This window comes from Blennius ocellaris, assembly GCF_963422515.1.
Source record: "Blennius ocellaris genome assembly, chromosome: 8".
Taxonomy (NCBI): Eukaryota; Metazoa; Chordata; class Actinopteri; order Blenniiformes; family Blenniidae; genus Blennius; species Blennius ocellaris.
In genome coordinates, this window is record NC_137657.1 from 25,060,958 (window position 1) to 25,082,786 (window position 21,829).

Sequence of the window (21,829 nt, forward strand, 5' to 3'; positions counted from 1 at the left end):
AAGAAGGTGAGGGACTGCCTTCATTTAGTCTTCTCTATATCTGGGTTAGGGAACAGAACAGTGAATAATGCAGGGAAAGTTCTTGTTATTAGCATATTTACTGATTACCAAAATGACCAAGTGTTGACTGAATGATGATCCAAAGCCCCGTGTCTTATTTTAGGTAGCTGAAGGATCTTCTGCATGCATGGCCAAGGGGCCTTACCTCACCAATCACTTCACTTGCCTCTGGGCTGAAGTATTATGGGAAACCTCATCAGTCGGCCCAGCTGCTTGGGCCAAAAGTCCAAGCATGTGAGGTCTGAAGAGACGTTTCTGAAGGATCGTTACCAGCGGCCAAGAGAGTGGCAGCCCTCGGAGCAACATGGGGAGGCCAAAAGAGAAGACGCTTTCAAAGACACAACCAAGGAGGATTCAAACAAGGAGAGAGAGGTGGAGAGAGAGAAGGAGGCCCAAGAAACCGAACCTCGAAGAGAGCAGGGAACTTATACTCCTATTTCGGATAAACCTGTCAGCAGCTCCCCAGCCTCAACGATCAGGAGCTCGAGTACTCTGGAAAATGCCTGGCACAGCAGTCCTTCTCCGATAAAAACATCCCGTAATGGGACACTGACAAGGAGGTCTGTGCCTCCGGAGTTTGCCAGATCCCCCCTGGCTCACCCAGACAAGAGTGCAGCAGAGAGGAGGGCCAGCTTCCAGAGAAGAGACTCTCGGGAGGGAAGCCCCTGGTCTTGGAAGACTGTTGCATCACGTGAGGTCACGGAAGTGACGGAGGTGACGGAGACGACGGTAACTGAAATTGTCGAAGTCACCGAGTATCCAACCGGAGACAAAGGAGGAAACCCCATAGTCACCAGAACCGTTAGAGTCCTGAATGGTGTCGCAGAGGAGCTTGCTCAGGTTGATAAAAGCTTTCTAAAACATCCATTCTCATCTGTTTTCCTATTTCATTTTCTTAAATCCTGCTATGCTCTCTTGTCTTATCTATAAAAACAACCTTTTGTCTTTGTCATATAGTGGAGCACCATTTTAATGTGATTTTATCAGTGCGAATGAACTGTTTTTGCAGCTCCAAAGTGATGGGCATTCGAGTTCAGATCAAGATTCCATGGATAGATGGAAGGTATGTTCATTGCTTTTCCTTCTCTTTTTACACTTAGAGTGTTTTTCTCAAGACCAATTTACCTAGATATAATTCTATTGGTGATACTTAGCAACATTTTGTGTTGTTTTTTAACAAGGGAACAACATCTGCCTTGGCTTTGAAGGACGTATCAACAGACTCTGAAACGTTTCTCAAAAACCTGGAAGCACTGCTCACGTGGGTCAGTGAGATCGAGGAGCTCACAGCCAATCAGAAACCCCCATCCTCAGAGGTCAAAGTGGTGAAAGCACAGCTCCAAGAACAAAAGGTTTGTTATACACAACATCACATTACCTCATCCCTTGCTCCCAAAAGCATCATTGAGGTTCAATAACCAGAATACACCTGAAAGGTTTGCTCATTGGAAGTTGTGTTGGGGTCATGGAACATGCTCAACTGCTCCCTTTATAAGATATATCGTGGTCTATTTGGTAGTGAATAGGTGGTTTTCATAGCTACAAAGAGCTTCTGTACGTCTTTGTGAACATGTCCTGAGGGTATAACAAAAAAACAGGCAAGTCTCTCACCTTTCAGTCATTGTGAGTTCTTTGGACCAAGTGAAACCTGCCCAGTTCTTTACAATATAAGCCCGACACATGAGACAGGTCTTCCTCCATACTGACATGAAGGTGTGTCAAAATCCTGGAAAGGGGCCTTCATCAATCGTACCGCTTGCAGCTGTTCTTGGAATTTAAATCTCAATTTTGTCCTTGACTATCTGTAGTGTCTTGGATTCCATCAAGTATGACTTTACCTTATTGTTGTTTTACAGCTATTGCTCCGCCTCCTGACAGACCGAAGGCGAAGCATGGACTCCATGATGTTTGAGGGCCCTCGGTTGGTGGAGGCCCACCCAGGAGAGGAGGGGGAGCAGGCAAAGGTCAAGCTCTCGGCTCTCCAGCAGAAGTGGGAGGCCTTACAACTGGAGGCTCAACAAAGGTCAGCCACTTTTACTGGCAATGTCAGACTTTTTGTTCGGCGAAGTGTTGATGTGGGAAACAAATTCTTTCTCACCAATTATGTAAACATCGGTAGGAGGGCAAGTCTGGAGCTCATCCTACCCCGGGCCCAGCTCTTCCAAGAAGGAGTGGACGGCTTGCAGCAGTGGCTCATGTCTGTAGAGCAGACCCTCGCTGAGCTACGAAACGCAGAGAGAGTCATGCTGCATCTCTCAGAGGCAACCGAACGAGCCAAGGTTGGCAAAGTGCAATTTCAAACTAATCCACAATCGCTGAATTAGTGAAACACAACTCTGACACATCCTGTTTTTTAGGCTATTGTTGAAGAGATTCATGTCAAAACAGCAGATCTCGGGAAAATACAGAAGACGGGTCACGATCTAATGGAAGCCGTGTCGGGTAATGTTTACTAAAAAGTGTCAATGAGCACACTGATTCTTGAGTTTCACAATTTTTAAGGTCAAATTATTTTTGATAAGTTTCACTATCAGCTTCGAATATCAACATATTTGGTTTCTTTTTTTACTTTACTTTCAGAGAGCGAAACCCAAGCAGTACAGGAAACGATGGATGCTCTGCGTATCCGCTGTTCCGTGTTGAGTCTGAGCAGTCTAGACGTGCTGCAGAGGCTGGAGCAGGCCCTGGAAGCATCCAGTCGTTGCACCTCCAGCCAGGAAGACCTCCACTTGTGGCTGGGCCGCATTGAGAGGGAACTTTTGGGGGCAGCAGGAGTGCAGACGCATACTGGAGATGCAGCGCTGTGTGCAGCTGAAAGACAGAGGGTAATCTTCTCAAACAACACTGAACTGTTCAGGTTTTGTGGTAGTGGCTTCAGTGGTGGCAACAGGCTAGATTTGTGCAGTTCCACAACAAATGGGTTTATATCGTATGTTACTTGTTACTAATAATTAAAAAAACATGTCATGAAAATAAACTTTGGTTAAATTAACTGACTGATTTCAAATTCAGATGCTTTAATCATCTGAATAACTGAATACATATTTTCTTCAACTAAAAGCAATTTTAAATTAAATGTATGAAATAGCCTCTGGCAGATTTCTTTACAATGAAACAATGGTTTAGCTAAAGTATACTCATGCTGGTGCTAATGTACTTGATCCAGGAGTTTTCATACGAACAAGTGCCCAAACTTTAGTTCTTTGCATACAATACATTATAAAGCTAGTAACGGTGAAGGGAGCAGTTTTATGTTAACTCCTTCTCAGCCCTATTTGCTTGACTTTTTCAAGTGAAAATGGAGAAAAATTCATTGCATTTTAGGTGTCCCTTTTAACAAAAATGGTGCTCTGAACTACTAAAAACACACCTTTTACTTAAATAGGTGGGCATATTTGCCAGAGAAGGCCCAGTCAAAGGACTTCCATGTAATACTTGACCTTTTTTAAAAAAATGTCATTGGACACAAAAACCTCCCGACCATGAAAAATAAATGTTTTCTTTTGAAGGATGTTAGGTTTTTGACAATGTTCATATGATTTTCTATTTTGCTGTTATATGGTCACAAATATAACAGTGACACTCTTACTTGCACTGTACATTGGTTCAATTTGGTTTCTGTTGATATGCTAACTAACTATCTACTGTTATTGTCAGCTGGAGCAGGCGATATTGAAAGAGATGGCCTGGTTCAAAGACACTGCGCTCAATCTTGAAAAGCTGAAAACTATTAACCTGGATCCAACGTTCATAGCAGAACAACTCTATGAGCAGAAGGTTGGGACATTAAGAGAACTGATTCTGTAGTATTTTATTATTTGTGTGAAATACAATTGCTAAACTATGTTTTGTATGTAATGTTAACTTTGAGTCACTATGACCTGAACAGATTTTAGCGGTGGAGATTCTTCAGCATCGGTTCAATATTGAGAAGATGGTAAAGATCACGGAAATCTTGATGACATACAATGATGAAGGAGAAACCACTGACTTTCGGGTGAGCTATCTTTGTGACCCACGTTTATAAAATCAAGCAAGCAATTGCACCGACAAGACGCTTACATTTTGTCTTAATCTTGCTTCTCCATGCAGACTCCTATGGAGGCCTTACAGGAACAATGCAACACCACGTCTGCCACTAATGCCCATGTGGTCCTGCAGCTTGAGCATGCTCAGTCGCTTCTTCTCCAGTTCTCCGAGGGGCTGGCTGAGGTTTCACCTTGGCTGGAAGAAACTCAAACTCTCATCGGTGGGCTGTCTCTCTCTACAATTAGCTATGAGGCATTTCGGGAACAACAGGACCTCTTACAGGTAGAAGGGACCTGCTTGGCCACATTAGAGTGCCAGTTTTTCTCTTTTTTCTGTCTGTTTTTGTTGAGGCCAACAAAGAAGTTCTTTCATACCTCACAGTCTGCCACTATTCTAACCCCCTGGGTAAATAAGCTGATCTGTTCCAGCACAGTTCATTAATGTAATCTACTTTATGAAAGGGTAACTCTTCCACCAGTGCACTATAATGACATTCCTGTTTTGTTTGTCGTGCCACTAAAAGTAAGACAATGTTATTTTCATTCTTTACCGCTGTCCATTTTATGGATTAAACTTGGATTATGATACCTCTGGGGAAATAAAAGAAATCTGCTCTCCAAATTGTTATGAAAGGGTTTTGTTCTCCTCTTTTGCCAAGGGTTTGAGGGAGTCCATAGCAGAACACAGGCCTTTGATCGCACGCTTATGCTCCCTGGCAAAGCGCCTGTCAGAACTAAACCCTATTCAAGGGGATCAGTTCTGTCGCAAGGCAGCAGAAGCCGAGGAGCACCACAGAGCCATCAGAGACCATGTGAGAGAGACCGCCAACCTACTCGAGGAGTCTTTGCCTCGGTTCACGCAGGTAATGATACTTCTTTATCCCAATGAATATACCACTCTAGAAATTCACACGTATACACAACTTCCCGACTTGTTCTTGATCCGGCAGCTCAATGAGAGGATGACTCTCATACGGGAAAGTCTCGACCGCCTACGCAGTCGCATACAAGCACCAGCTTCACTTCAAGGTCTCACCCCACGGATCCAAGAGCAGCTACAGGACAACAAGCAATCCCTGGCTGAGTTATCAAAGCTGGAGCTGGGCCTCAGCAGCGTGAAAACGCAGGCCGACGAACTGTTGGCGAACACTCAGGCAGCTGGGGATGGTTCCATTGGCACAGGTGGTCATACCACCCGACGCAGTCCCTGTGCAATAGCCAAAGAAGCTGTTTACATGTCTTGGATCCTAACAGTGATGTGCTTGCTATGTTTTTCTTGTCCAAGCAATTCAAGAGAGGGCGTCCAGTCTGTCCCTGCTGTGGGAGGAGACGCACAGTCAGGCCCAGGAAAGGGAAACCTGGCTCCTGAAGCTGTTGGACCTCGCCATGAAGTTCTGGAGTGATGTCGGTGACATCACCGCAACTCTCGGTGACGCTCAGCAGGCGCTCGTGGATCTCAACGGCAGTCGGAGGGATTCTGAAACGATCCGTCAGAGTCTGGAGACCATGCAGGTGTGTCAGGAAACGTGCAATGAGAAAACCATGCAAAAGTACATGTATGAAGCATTGAGTCTCTTCTGAAAGAGTGAATAAAGGCCACACTTTTAAACTACTGACACATGAGTTAGCCAATTTGAATCTATTTTCATATTCAAGAAAATATAGGAAATTCACAAGGGAAAAAAAACAAGGACTCGCTTTTAGTTAGAGTCAGTGGTTTAAAGTCGGTGCACATGATGAGACCCTTGTAAGTAGAGGAACCCATCTTATTTACATCTCCAATTATTGGAATGTACTGTTTTCTTTATGGCAGGGGTGTTTACTCCTGATTTAAATGAGGGACTCCTTATTGGGCTTTCTCAGGAGCTTGGAAAAGACATGAGCATTCAGCTGAGTTTCTTAAAGGAGAGAGACGACCATACATGACAGACCATACATGACTCCGCTTGGAGTTTGCATGTTCCCACAGCACAGGCATATTTCTTCTTTGGGTACAGTCGTTTACTCCCAAAGTCCAAAAACATGCATTTGCAGTTATTTGCTTGTATGTGTGAATGTCTGTGAGTGTTTGTGGGTTTATCCATATGCTTGCTTGCACTGGCAACACGGACATTGCATTTACTCAACATCAACAGCGATAAGTTGGATAGTGATGTGGGAGATGGATCATCTTTTTAGTATTAAAATATTGGTTATCATCAAATGATTTTTTAACAGCTTTAAAATCTTTTTTGGGAATGTTGGTCATTTTGGCTGCTTTCATATTCACTCCTGTTTCTTTCAAACCAAAAATGAAAACCTCATAATAATTATAGAAGACCAGAAAATATGGTTTTGTATCACATTGGATGGGTGCTTTTTGTGTATCATTTAGAGAATGTGTGAATGTTGTCAAAGTGATGCTTCGAATGTCTCATAAATTCATTAATATGTATAATTGGCAAAACACAAGAGTTTTTCTTTTTCAGCCCAGATATTTGATCACCCATAAAACAAGTGACAATAGACAATTGGGGCGGACAGCCTTTGTTACAAACAATACATTGCGCAGCAGGACAGTAGCACTGAATAAGATTACATAACTCCATAAAGAAATGCATGAAGGAATATACATCCAACTTTTTAAGCTATAAATCATTTAATATGTGTAATTTTGTTCAGTTTCATGCTTAGTTTGTAGCAGTTTCTTCTTTCTGTAGGAATGACTGGATCAACTTATACACCAGAAAACAGTTCATTTATTATCACAGCCGTGATGAAGATTAGAAGATCTGCAAGTTTTTTTTACTTTATTTATTTTAACTTGCAGACTCTCAGGGAAGATATAGATGGCTTGCAGGGCGATCTGGACATCCTTGGCATTCTGGGAATGGATCTGATGTCGGCATGCGGCGACACTGACAAGCCAGACGTCACAAAGAGCTTAGATGAGGTACGAAGTGTGTGTAAAGAAAAATATATTTCCTAAATATACCAAACTAAAATAACACAGTACATTGTATTTGTTCGGTCTTGAAGCTTTACAGCACATGGAACCACTTGAGCAAGCTTTGGAATGAGAGTTACAAGAAACTGGAGGAGTCCTTACAGATGGCGCTGCACTATCAAGACACCATGCAGGTGTGTGATCAATCCAGTACATTATCCAATACCAGCTTTTTATAAGCAATGCTAAAAGTCCATCATCATTAGCATACTCATGTTATGTGTTACACAAAGTGCACGTGTGATTTCCTGGCAAAGACACAGCTTGCCTTTGTTTCTATTCGCTCATGAAAGTCAACTTCCCTGAAGTTTTGCTTATTGTGCAAATGAATGAGAAGCTGTGTAGTCCTCTTATGAATGCAAATAAGTTGTATGGTGTACAATGCATGATGAGGTGGCGTCATATGATTAATAACCCGTTTCTTCTTTACAAACAGGGTCTGTTTGAGTGGCTGAAGTCAGCTGAGTTGAGGTCCACAGAGGAGTTCATGGTGGGGAATGACCTGGAATCAGTCAAAGAGCAGCTATGTGATCTTAAGGTGAGTGTCGAGGTATTTAAATAATACACAGAGATGCCTCATAATACTCTCAATCACTGAAGAAATCAATTCAGATGCATTCTCAGAGGTTACTCAACATGCTTTATCAGGCCTCTTCCACAATCAATGGTAAAGTGAAGTCTCTTTAATCTTTTTTTTATCTATGGGTCTATCTCTGTTGTGCTGTTTCACTGTTTGAAATGTGAACTGCTGCATTTACAATGCGCCTGTTTTCTGTTGTCCATCACCTTTTTTTTAAATACAGACAGCTCTGTGTGCCGGTTTTGCACACGGTACACATTTGTCACCAATCTGGAGAAAAAAATTGGAAGTTTTTGTTTGAATTCCTGACTGCTGCTTTGACATCTGCTCCCTTAGTTTGTGAGCGTAGAGGAGATCGACGCTTGGGTATTACATCATGCAGTAACATACTTTGTGCAGAGCACCGATCCATTTACATACATCCTATTTAAAACAATGAAAATTGGACGTTGTTCTGAATTTATAAACCCTAGAAGTCTTGAAATACACCTCATCCCAACACATATTCACTCTTCGTTACAGGAATTCAAGCGTGAACTTTACCAGAAGAAGATCGAGATAGAGAGCCAGAATCACCGCTTTGTGTGTCGGCTGTCTGCCGGCTCCGAGCGTCCGGGCTCAGTGTCCCCGCTGTGTGACTTCAGGCAGCGCTGGGACAGCCTGGAGTCAGAGACCGTCGGCAGACAGGTGAGAACATGGAAGCAAGTCCACACTATTCACTGCATGTATTTTAGAATATTATTACCATCTTCTTATGATATGTTTCCGGACCATCATTTTTTTTCTCTCTCCATCTGCTCTGCTTGCAGCATCAGCTGGAGTGTGCTCTGCTGGGTCTGGGTCAGTTCCAAAACACCCTGGATGAGCTGTGCACATGGCTCTCCCGTACTGCCGAACAACTGCAGGGCGGCCAGCCAATCAGCATCGACCTTCAGGCCTGTGAAATAGAGCTGGCTAAACATAAGGTTGGTGGTTTCATTACTCTCATATTCTTTTGCGATACTGTTACTAATTTTAATGCATTATCATTTTTGCTTCAAGGTGTTGCGTAACGATGTCATGTCCCATGTTCGCACCATGGAGTCCCTCAACCAAGCGGGCAGGGGCCTGCTGGAGGTCGGGTCGGGGGACCACCCGCACGGCCTTCAGTCTCGGTTGGAGCATCTGAACGAAAGCTGGGAATTCGTTCGCTGTGAAACTGAACGCAGGCAGCTGGAGTTAGAGAGCAGACTGAGTCAGGTACTGTCGCTTAATTAAAAGTGGAGATAAAGTCATATATATGAAATTTATCTGTATGTGTAACTGGTGTTGGGCGCAGATCGCTGAGATTGAAATCAGGTTGGGGTTTTTTTGGTATGTCTGCTGCTGCCCTCTTGTGATGACTCTGTGAAGAGCAACAACTGATGTGACTTTTTAAATGTGTTTGAATGAGTTTTTTTTTAATCAAATAACCAGAAACATAGACATACCGGTGTATGAACTGAGTAAAATAGGAACTATGGGGAAAGATTACAGTTTATGTGACATAGATGAAACATTATGTTGTTACAGGTGCAAGATGTTACAATGGAGATTCAAGATCTTCTGCAGTGGCTGGAGAACACAGACCTGAGACTCTCCTCCTCCAAAACCATGTGGGGCATGCCAGACTCTGCCAATGAAAGGCTTAGCATCCACTTGGTTAGGCTTATTTCAACACTAAGCATTAAAAACAACAATGAAAATAAATCAAAATAAAAAATGTTTTAACCTTGCCCTCTAAACTCGCTGCAGGAGTTGTGCAATGAGATGGAGTCAAAGCTCCACTCCTACACAGATGTGAAGAACGCCATTCACCGGATGCTTGAGAGCAGCGATGTTGTCCGGGGATCCAGCACCGAGCACAGTTTGTCCATCCTGGACCAGAAATGGGCATCAGTTTACTGCAAAGTCCAAGAGCGAAAGGTAGTTTAATGTTACACACTCTACACATTTCTACCCTGAAGAGAAAATGCATGACTGTAATGTTAATTTGTGCTGGATGTTTCTCCCAGGGCAAGCTCATGGAGGGTCTGAGTCTGGCTAAAGAGTTTCACAGCAGCGTTCAGGAACTTCTCACCAAGATGAACAAGTGCGAGGAGTCCATTGGACTTCTTCCTGCTCCTAGTTTTGTTCTGGACACAGTTTGTACTCAGCTGCAAGAGCACAGAGTAGGTTTCAGTGTTTTATCGAATATTGTTCAGATATAGCCAACCGGCGATAACATTATGACCACCTATTGAGGAGTGTACTGTATAAGTTCATCTTTTGCATTCTGACACATTTCTATCAGAACATCTGCAACCATTTGAATTACAGTTTGTTGCAACATGTATTTCAGCCTTGACTCCCCACATGCTCCCCACTTGTTTGACTTCCTTGGGCCAGTTTTAATAGATACTACATGCTGCAAACAGAGAACACCCAACAAGGGCTGCAGTTTTGAGAATGTTTTAACGCAGTTGATCAAAATCACACAATCTGATCCTTTGCTGGTGCATTTTGTCCCTTTCTAGTGCATCTAATTCGAGGACTCATCCGTCAGTGGTCATAATGTCATGGCTGAGCGATGTGTATCTTGTTCTGCCGTTCTATATAACCTTGTTTTCAACCTGAAATACTTTCAACTGCACAGACACTGCTGAATGAGGTGAACTCTTACGGAGAGAAGAAGATGTTGGTGGAAAACACAGGCTGCAGACTGACAGAGCTGAGCAGAAAGGAAGACTGCGATGTGATCCATAACCTGGTCATGGCTGTCCAAGATCGGCACAAGAAGCTACAGCAGCGAGCATCAGACAGAGGCCGGCTGCTGGAAGAAGTCAGAAAGAATGCAAAACAGGTATTTGAATACCGACGTCATCTTTCACAAGATGTACTTGCAGGATCAATGTGTAGGAACTGGTGGTGAGGCTACATTTTTTTATCTGTTATATTTTCAATAGTTGTTGAGATTGGAAAACCATGCTTACTGTATGTAGTTAGTCGAGTTCAAGGGCGTCAAACATAAGGCCCGTGGGCCTGCTGAAGAAACCCGCCCGCCAAACCACCAAGACAATTGTCAAAATTTCAAAGAAAACTGATTTTGAAACACATTGTCTAAGAGATAGTAGACACAAACACAACACTGAGGCCAGAGCTGAGATATCTGGGATGCTGCCATGAACGCTCGTGACCTCATTGCTATCAAATTAACCACAAAGCCATGCTGTCAGGGTGAGTTTGTAAAAACGTGCATAGCAAAAAATCGTTTTCTTTCAAATTAGCTTAATGTTGAGATTGTAGCAATATTTTTGGTAGCAATTGTTTGGATTTGTGAAAATATAAACATTTTCAGCATGTATACTCTGGATCACAACAAAGAAAAAATAGGTTTTTACCAGTCCAGCCCACCCAAGATGAACTTGAGCTGTTTGTGGCCCCTGAACAAAATTAATTATTTCACACCCCTGCTTTAGTTGCTGATTGTTAAGCAATGCTCCATGCAAGAGTAAAAAGTTTGTTTTATTCCACTTTGGTGAATATATTCCACCCAGTCCTACATGTTTTACTGTCAAGACAAGTGCCACTTCAAAGAGCTTCATACAACGTCTCTATTATGCAAATTTCAGTTTAACGAATCCTGGCGCCTCCTGCTGGACTGGATGACCGAGGTAGAACAGACATTGGACACTCATAAAGAGATTGCAGTGTCCCATGAGGAGATCAAACAGCAGCTGACTGAACAGAAGGTATAGTAGTTATTTCACTACATGCAGTAAAGCCACATGCTTTGTTGTTTGCTTATTTGCCGATGACTCTTGTGGTAAGGAGTTCCAGAAACTGCTGAGATCCAAGCGGCCTATGTACGAGGCCACCCTGAAGAGGGGCCGCAGCCTCCACGAAAGAGCTCAGAACGGCCACGACAGGCAGCATCTGGAAAACCTGCTGGCTGAGCTCAAAGATGCCTGGGACACCATCAGCGGAAAGTCTATGGAGAGGTGTTAGACCGCTGGACACAAACACAAACTACAAATTTTCCCACAATAATGATGGAGAAATATCACTCAATGTTGCGTTTGTGTGTGAATTTGTTAGGCAACACAAGCTGGAGGAAGCGCTGCTGTTCTCAGGAAGGTTCACCGATGCTCTGCAGGCGCTGAACGACTGGCTCTACAGGGCCGAGCCGCAACTGGCCGAGGACGTGCCTGTCGGCGGAGACAAAGATATGGTCAACAACCTCATTGACAAACACAAGGTACTGCGTACCCGTGGGTCAATGTGAACCAGTGGTATTAATGACATGCAGCTTTTCAACTGAAATGAGACGAAAACTGACCACCAAGCCAAAATAAGGTTCTAATTAGACATGTAATGATGTTATCAAGTAATACAGTCGTGACATCACTTGAGATAAGTAAACAAACACTTAAGCAAATCATTTTAATGTCTTTGTGTTTTTGGAATTTAGACTTAAATAACATTGGTGTTTCTCTTTTTGGAGCCAATTCCAACCAGATGCAACTGCAACAAGTTTTTTTTATTTTTTTTATCACATGTATGTCTGCATGTTGACCCTATTACTCTACAGATCACTCATCTGTTACTTAATATCTGTTGACCAAAGGAATAACATCTCATCAGGCCTGTTTGTGATGCGTTAGCAGCCTCAAGTAAATGTTTCATCTGAGCTAGGTGCTGCTGTTCGTACATTGGTAATTTATCTCAGGTGGTTTCATTCGTTAAAAAAAATCAAGAAGTAATATCCAGATAACAGAGTATCTTCATACTTATGAGTAAATCAGTCATTAAACACTGATTAGTGAAAGGAACTAGTAACTGTACATAAGTACAAATCAACAAACTTAATTTTCACAAGATCTATATATTTATGTTATGTAGTTTAATGTGTTGCATATATTTGTGGAGCTACTTATTCACGTTCCTGTCTGTCTTCTTGTCAGGCCTTTCAGAAGGAGTTGGGGAAGCGAGCCGGGTGCATTCGGACCCTGAAGCGCTCTGTGAGGGATCTGACCAGGAGCAGCACCGCCGACGCCCACTGGCTGCAGGAGCAGATGGACGAGCTGGAGGGCCGCTGGGAGGCCGTGTGCAAACTGTCAGTCAGCAAGCAGGACCGGCTGGAGGCAGCGCTTCAGCAGGTACAGTTTTGGAAACTGGTACAATGAACAGAGAGGATTGATGTGGGTACAGCATGCACAACGGTTGCCTTTGTGTACATCTGTTTTAATAGTAACAAGGCATAAGTAAATGAACTGGCTAACCCTTAGTTCTATAAAATGGTTTAGAAAATGCTTGTATGCAAAATAAAACATGTCTTTACATTGACTATACATACTATCAGGTTAAAGTTCCAGGACACTGTGGTACTGACAAAGTCAAAGCCAATATGCAAAACTGGCCCGGAGCCTTATCTTCTCACTTTGTTTTCCTGCTCAACAGGCTGAGAAGTTCGATGGCCTTGTTCACTCGTTCATGGAGCAGCTCACAGAGGCAGAAAGGATCTTGAAATACGGCATCATACCAGAGGAGGAGGAGGCTTTGCTCACCTTCCGCAAACAACACCAGGTTTGTGCAAAGGGACACTTTTCCAGAGAAATGATTGCTTTCTTGTTTTATCTGCATCTGCAGTGGTCAAGGTCGGCTACAAAACTAGAATGTGCTGATAAGGACTCAATGTTTGTCTCAAGGACAGATTTTAAAAAAGCAACCATCAAGCAACCCTCTTCCCCTCACTCCCACACACCCACACACACACACACACACACACACACACACACACACACACACACACACACACACACACACACACACACACACACACACACACACACACACACACACACACACACACACACACACACACACACACACACACACACACTTTCACACAGACAAGAAAAGATAACAAGCACCTCTTAGTTTTGGATGAATAGATTTTAAGTAGTAAAAATCTGTAACATCTGGTCAATAATGTAACAAGACACTGAGACCAAAATTTAAAAACGTTTAATATATATACATGGCATTATCAATTTTATTGTCATCCAACTATCCATCCATCTGGTGTATTCTAACCACTGCTCATGACTATAAAAACCTGAAATGTTGTGATCTTGTTTCCTTGACAGGAGTCTCTGGGAGCTTTGCAGGCTCAGGTTGTAGAATTAGATAGCATCAAGAGTTTAGGTGAGATGATCCTGGCCTCCTGTCACCCGGACTCCATAATCACCCTCAAGTCTTGGATCAGTGTAACTAAGACTCGCTACGAAGAGGTAAGTACCAAAATGATACACAAATTAAATTGTTTATACAGTTTAACATTTGAGCATTCTGAATCAACACAACTATCTGTTTTTGGGCGTCAAGGTTCAGACCTGGGCTCAGCAGCAGGGCCAGAAAATCCAGGCCAGCCTGGCAGCACTGGAAGCAGAAAGAGAGGAGGTCCAGAGACTACTAGACTGGATCTCCTCAGCAGAAGAAGCCCTCAACGTCCGAGATCAGGAACCGCTGCCCGACACAACTGAACAGACCCAAGAACTCATCGAGCAACACACGGTACGATTTACAGACTTCGGACTGCACTGTAAAGCAGATTGAGGATGTTAGACTCTTTAAAGGATCATGCAATCACAACTATTTTCACATTCTGTGCAGGTATTCACGGATGAGCTGAATAAAAAGTTCCCGGAGGTTGAACATGCTACAAAATCATGCAAACTGAAGAGCATTCCTAAACAGCATGTTTCCCCCAGCAAACGACCACTCACAAGTAAGTCACCTTGACAACAATTCTTGGCGCGTGCCAAAAAAATTTAATAAACAGGCAGGTGACGGGATTAATCTTTGGAAAATTTGCAAGGTGAATCTCCATCCATATTTACATCCAAAAATAACGTGTCGTGTCATCTTCTGTGGGTCACTTTGGGGTCAGGTAACATTCCCACTGCAGTCTGAGGTCGCATAGAAATTGCAATGTGAACGGTCACGCAAAGAAATCTGATGTCAGCAAGAAATACTGAATAAGAATTGAGCGTTAAGGCCTGCAGAGTGAACGTAGCCTGAGACAGTGAGCATAAGACACTGAGTGTCTTTCACTACACTGTTGTCGGAAACAATGCCCGTCAATACTGTTTCTACTTCTGAGAATAAATATGTGTGCAGAACTGAGTGAAAGAAGTTTAGTCTATTAGGACACAATAATCTTACATCTTCAGAAACTATGCAGATAAACAAAGTATGTCCAGTCTTCATTCTACCACACATGTACAAAAGGGACTCACCGTCAGAGAGTCGTCTCATCGTTGAGATAACATGTGACTGAGTTGGTTGTTTGCTCCATCTAGAGAGGCGGAGCACTCTGAAGCTGCAGCCTGTGATCCCCGTCCCCCTGGAGCACCTCGACCCCCAGACCCCCGAGCTCAGTCAGCTGGTTGGTCAGTGGCAGAAGCTTTGGCTCCTGGCTGTGGCCAGACAGAGCCGGCTCGAGCAACACCAGCACATGCTCAAAGAGGTTATTGTTCCTTCTCAAATCTCATTGTAAACACGACAACCGATTGTGGAAATACAAAATTAAGATGAAAATGATAAACATCTATAGTTCTTGTCTTGTGTGCAGATGGAAGAATTTGCAAACTTCGACTTCAATGTCTGGCGAAAGCGTTACATACAGTGGATTAGTCACTTGAAGTCTCGGATCTTGGACGTGTTCCGCAACATTGACCGCGACCAGGACGGACGCATCAGCCAGAAAGAGTTCATCGATTATGTCCTCGCCTCGAGTAAGAAGATTCGCTGAAACCTTGAATGGATTTTCTGTTCGAGTTCATCAATTTTCAATGTAGTTGCTGCAGTCGATGGAGGGTTGGCCTTTATTTATCGAGTGCACTTCACCACTTGAGCAGCCAACCGGTGATATTCGCACTCCTTTAGTTTGTGTAGCCGGTTGTCCATGTCTCTTCAAGTCATTACAATTTAACACGTTTTCTGCCACAGAATTTCCAACCAACTCTCTGGAGATGAACGCTGTTGCGGGAATCTTCGACATGAACAGCGATGGATTCATTGACTACTATGAGTTTGTGAGCGCGCTCCATCCCAGCAGGGATCCCTACAGGAAAACACTGGACGCAGACCAGATCAATGAAGAGGTGAGGATGTTTACAGAAAAGAGAACCAGGGGTAAATGATTTTATGTATTCTAAGGACAAATTATATGCTTGTTTTACTGTGGTTTTATAGGTGAGTCGACAAGTATCACAATGCAACTGTCCAAAGAGGTTCCAGGTGGAGCAAATAAGTGCCAATAGATACAGGGTGAGTCATTTCTACTTGCAGGTTGAAGATAGAAATCATAAATCCATATGTTTTCTGAAAACACTGAATCTGATACATGTACTTTGTCTTTGCGGCAGTTTGGAGATTCCCAACAGTTGCGGATGGTCCGAATCCTGAGAAGTACATTGATGGTCAGAGTCGGAGGAGGCTGGACTGCACTGGACGAGTTCCTGGTCAAGAACGACCCCTGCAGAGGTCAGTCAGGATGAAAAGCTCATCAACACCATCCATTCTGAACATGATTAAACACCTAAATGGTAAATGGATTTCACTCGTAAAGCGCCTTTCAATTGTGTGAGCAGCCCCAAAGTGCTTTATGTTGTTCGTCACATTCACCCATTCACACACCCATTCACACACCAATGGCAAGGAATCGCATTGACGTTATTAAACCAGCAGACCGAATCAAAAATACGTTAACATCTAATCTTAGTGATTAGTCCTGTGATCTCTTATGCACTGGTTGTGACTCTTACAGTATGTGATTATTACTGAACTCATGCTCATGCTGTTTGCTTCATACCAAGTACTTCATTTCCTGGGGGTTTTTTTAAGAACAATGATCATCTAACGGCCAATGAGGGAGAGATTTGAAGGTCTTTATTAACATTTATTAACATAGAATCCATATTAAGTCCCTTATGCAATTTATTGAGCTCTTGCATTTTAGTTTGTCTGGCCTTCGTCATTTAAAAAAATATATATATCACATCGCAAAATATTATTGTATTATTAATTAGCAGATGCCACATCTGTTGTACTCAACAACAAATCATAATCACAAATGAATGTTAACAGGCATACTGGATGTAAAATGTTTTTAACTGTAATTATTCAAAATTTTACCAGTGTGCCGTGCATAATGAAACATTCATATAATTTAAAGCTGACTTTTCTGAAACAAGTAACCTTAAAAAAACATGTTTATTTGTTCTCTAATGAAATGGCTAATTTTACGAAATCAACATAATTCCAATTGTTGACCTCAACTAGAAGCATTTGATATCCATAAAATTCTTGGAACTGCCTTGTCTCATATTGTCTACCCTGCAGGATGCTGACATGTTTTCAACTTTCTGCTGATTCATGCTTATTGGCTGTGACAAAAGCAGCGGCGACTAAAGCATGAACTTGTTTTGCTATGTCACCAAACAGTGAAGGGTCGGACTAACGTGAAGATCAAGGAGAAGTACTTGTCCCCTACAGGAAGCACATCGAAGGGTTTGAGCGTGAGCAGGTCCAACTCCAGCCTCAGCCTCTACAGCAGTGCCTCCGCCCCCACCAGCCCCATGACCCGGAAGGTGAGCCTCCACCTGCACGGAATGTCAGGTTTTACTGCAGTAGATGGACATTTTGTGAAGTCCCAAAAGCAGCATCTACTGCGATCGTACTTCAGTTTAATTATTTCCTGTATTTTTTTATGCTCTACCACCCCACCATCATCATCATCATCAAAAAGCGCATCATCATATTCTTTTTGTTGTCATTTTACCAATTTGGTTGGAATTAGGAGCAATTTTTAGCATTAAACCCATTTTTCCAAAATGTTTTTGCTTTCAAATGGGCTGCTTTAAAACAATATTTCACCTGTTAATAGATTATATTTGTTCCAATTTTTTTTATGGTGTGCAGAGCATTGCATTCCTCTCTAGGATTATGTGCATGTGTAGCGGCTGCAGCAGAACGCTATTCAGGAGCATTTTGAGTTTTCTGGTAGTGACTGATGTAACGTATGTGGCTTCAGGCGTTGCTCCGCAGGAGCTTCTCTGGTGACCGCTGCCTTCGGCCCAGGAGCTCCATAGCTGCTCTGGGATCAGATCTCCAGTTTGTCACAACAGGGGAGGACAACTCGCCCTCACCGTCAGGTCAGCGGTTCAACATTACAAAACCTGCAGAGTTCCAGTGTTTGCCTTTTTCTTTTTTTTCCTTTTTTTTTTTTTTTGCTCCCCGGTTTTGTAACTCTTGTTTTCATTCTTTTGTGCCCTCCAGAAGAAGCGGAGAGATTCCCCACGTGATCACCTCTGCCCTATGAGCAGCACGAGTATACCGCAAACTAAACCCAGCACCCTGGGCCCCGACGTAGAATGACGGGCAGACAGTGAAAGTGAAGGAGACCCAGTGAGTTTCTGCTAATCAGACGTGACAGAGAGGAGACGTCCCCTGAAAGTTCTGCCGATCACTGAAGAAACACCAAGCTTTTCTTTCCCCTCCTGCATTTCATACATTTCTGATTGCGTAGAAAATAGGAAGTTTTGCATGGACACTTGCTGCATGGTAGCCAGAGGCCTGATTAAATCAGTTTATTTTTTTGTTTATTTGTTGTTGTTTTTAGGCTTGCTATGCTTTTGTGGTTCTAAAGATGAGCAGGAGCAGGCAGTGATGACCAGTTATGTGTTCACACACTTGTCAGAGGGCATATTGAGATGACATCCTGCTGAGCTTCTCAAAAAAAAAAAAAAGAAAGAAAGAAAAAGAAACATTTACCAAATCCATGATTTTATGAAGGGTGCCATATCCTGTCCTTCAGATTTGTGATTTTTGTGTTTTTATTTCTATCCATGATGATAATATTGTTGGCGGGGCCACACTGTCTTTTGTCTCTCTTTCTTTTCTGACACCGACTTTTCAAATACGTGTCTCTATTCATTACTGTTGAGATTGTCATGAACACTGGAGATTTTGTAACGAACAATGCACTGAAGTACGACAGACCATTGTTGATTTGTAGAGATTATTTTCTCAGGGCTGCTTTTTTGCCTTTGGATGTATGTATTTCTATGGAACATGACTGTGAACATGTAGAAGTTTTGTTTTCCTTAGCAAATATTTCTTTAGCACATCCTTTTCATGAATATGCACTTTTCTGTGTCCAGCCTCTGTAGATATGTTGGAAATTTGCCAGTTGTCATAAATGAGAGAATTAATGTTGAAGCATATAGCTTAAGCTTGGAATTTAAAATGTTATTTTTTATTGGTGAATGCACTGAAGGTGATACTGTATGGTTAGTAGGTCCTTCAGTAGTCCCCCCCCCCCCCCCACACTATTCCAATGTTTGTCTTTAACAGTTTATCTTGCTTTGTCAGATCTTCAAATCAATGCAAAAACAAATTACAACTCCCCACTCCCACTGATATGCACTGTCTCTGCAAAAAATAAAAAAAATTCTGCAATGTATTTTTATGATTCTCAAGCAGCTGCAGCTTCACAATCAGCCACTGCACAAGCTGCTCAGTCTTACACCGTTCCTGGATTTTACCCTGCATTTCCCTGACAGGCAGTCTTCTTGGCAACATGCTGTTTGTAAGCGTCCCTTTGTATTTGGGGGAAAAAGACGAAGGTTCCATTGCATTCGGTCTATGCAGCTATCAAAAAGGATTTTTAAAGTCGACGTTTTTTTACATCTTAAAGTAAACATTTTTCCTCTTCACCTTGCATTTGGGGAAGGTTGATATTTTCCTGTGCGGTGAAGATTCAGCTGCCAGATTTCTCTTCTATTGCTATGCACCCTGATCTTTCTGTACTGTAAATGTTTCTATACCCAGCACTCGTTCAAATGTCTGTTTTAGGGAAATTGTAGATGAATGTCACTAATAACATTTATGTTCCCTTGTATAAGGAATAAAGTTCTTTTTATACAAAAAACCCCACTGTTGACATGATTATGGATCGTGGGCTCTGTTCAAGTCAAAATGCATACTTTTCATTTCAAAATAGTTTCACATTTACATGTCAATATTTTGAAAACAATGCTGTTTTCATGTCGGGCAACTCATGGGTGCTATTTCCAGTTTGGTGCAATTCAAGACAATGTTTTAAAACTGGTTAAAGAGCAAACACATCTTTTTTTTTGTGTGTGTGTTATAGTTTAGCATTTACATGTCAATATTTTGCAAACAATGCAGTTTTTATGTTGGGCCACTCCTGGATGCTTCTATAATGAAACCAAACACACATGCTTGCAGAGAATTAAATGCCATAAACATTAACAATAGTGAGTACACAGAGCTTCATGTGGATTTGGATTGTTATTAGAGCCACTTTCCACCATAAAACTACCAAGTTCCAGGACAATTATGGACTGGGAATCATGACACTCTGGAAGCCGCCATTGTTGTTATTGTTCATCCATTCACACCTATGCAGAACATCTATTTACTATTGCCATGGTGCATATTTTCCTGGTTTCCATGGTGACAGATTCTGAGAGTCTACTGTTTCCACTGAGAAGTCGTCAGAGTATTTTTGAAAAATTGCATCTTGGGGGCTGTTTTCAAAAAATTGCATTTTGACTGTTGAGTTTGTTTCAAAGGCTCATGATTTTGCATGTTTGTCAAAGTGGGTGTACAGTTGAGTTGCCCACCGACTCTCTTCAACAATGGAGGCTTTGAACAGGGTCCACTGGGACTCCATGTCAAGAACCATCTCTAGTGCATATTAGAATGTCTCACGGACGTTGGAGTTGAAATCCTTCTCAAGCTGCGTCCACTGCTCGATCTCTCCAGAACCCAATGTGCAGCGGTCTGCCAGTCCTGGCCTGCCATCTTCCCCACCATCTGATCTAACTGACCACAAGTAATGCATAACTCTACTCCCCCCCCCCCCCCCCGGTTTGTACTACCATTGAGAACCTGAAAATATGTTTTTATTTATCTGTATAAACCACTGTATGATTTGCTGGCACCAGCATTCTGCATACAATCGCCTGATTATCAAAATAAATTAATAAAATGAGCTGGAGGCCCTTTTTTTTCCGTTCAAGTATGAATAAAGACACAAATACTAACAAAAGCAAAAACAAAAGGACATAGAACAAAAATAAATACATAAATAAATAAATAAATAAAACAAACAAACAAACACAACAACAACAAAAGCAAACAACAACTTGGTTTTGATAATTAACAGAACAATCTCATCAATGAGGAGTGGAAGTGTGTGTGTGTGTGTGTGTGTGTGTGTGTGTGTGTGTGTGTGTGTGTGTGTGTGTGTGTGTGTGTGTGTGTGTGTGTGTGTGGTTTGTCCTCTGGATGTGAATGGAACTGTTGTGGGGGGCAGCACCACCCCGGGGGCCCAAGGCCACCAGGGCCGGACGCCGCCACTCTGGCACCCAGCGACCCACCGGATCCAGGGAGGCCCCGACAAACCCCCCCGGAGAGCCACGCCCCAACCCGGAAGGCACCAGACGGAGCGCGCAGAGAGGACCCCCCCCCCCCCCCCCAGGCCAGAGGGGCCCACAGGAGAAGGATAAAGGGCGCAGAGCCCCGGGCCCCGACCGAGCCGCCAAGCCGGGACCGGCCAGTGCAGCGCCCCCAGGCCACGCGGGCAGGGAGCCCCCCCCAGCCCCGACAGCGGAGCCCGCCGCACCCCTGGGGGCCATCCCCTCACCACCCCCCCAACCCCGGCGGGACAGAGAAGGCCCCAGCCGCCGAGCCCCAGACCAGCCCCCCCCCCCCAGACCAGGAAGAGCGAAGGCCCAGCCAGGCCCGGCCGGAGGACAGCCACCCCATCACCTAATCCCAGCCCACCCACACACTCACACCCAAGCATACGCATACACACACACAGACATACATACACACCCACACAGATACACACACCAAGCATACACATACACACACAGACATACATATCTACATATATACAGACATACGTACATACATTTATTTGGTTGGGAGGGGGGTGCCCCTCACTCCCCAGGCCGCCAGCCAGGCCCCCACCAGGCCACTACGGGATCTCGTCCTCCACCAGTCCAACTGTGAATAGGAAGGGAGAACCACTACCCAGCCCCCCCGGAGGTGCCACGCCCGCTTCGCTCTGACATC

General features: G+C 43.3%; 1 protein-coding gene across 1 annotated transcript; it reads left to right on the plus strand.

The window, feature by feature from the left end:
* Nucleotides 1-243: 243 nt before the first annotated feature.
* macf1b (microtubule actin crosslinking factor 1b) lies at nt 244-19,597 on the plus strand (the record flags this gene model as incomplete). Its single annotated transcript, XM_080500568.1, has 38 exons — nt 244-900; nt 1,242-1,412; nt 1,917-2,083; nt 2,180-2,339; nt 2,418-2,502; nt 2,641-2,885; nt 3,718-3,837; nt 3,950-4,057; nt 4,153-4,371; nt 4,748-4,951; nt 5,039-5,270; nt 5,374-5,600; nt 6,898-7,020; nt 7,107-7,208; nt 7,511-7,612; nt 8,177-8,341; nt 8,464-8,619; nt 8,696-8,893; nt 9,206-9,334; nt 9,428-9,598; nt 9,688-9,843; nt 10,308-10,514; nt 11,284-11,403; nt 11,483-11,652; nt 11,750-11,909; nt 12,616-12,810; nt 13,112-13,237; nt 13,801-13,944; nt 14,039-14,227; nt 14,327-14,441; nt 15,016-15,182; nt 15,288-15,450; nt 15,665-15,819; nt 15,911-15,985; nt 16,084-16,201; nt 17,162-17,307; nt 17,751-17,871; nt 17,996-19,597. 38 exons carry the CDS (start codon nt 244-246, stop codon nt 18,019-18,021), a joined length of 6,294 nt encoding a protein of 2,097 aa, XP_080356694.1. The 3' UTR covers nt 18,022-19,597.
* Nucleotides 19,598-21,829: the final 2,232 nt, after the last annotated feature.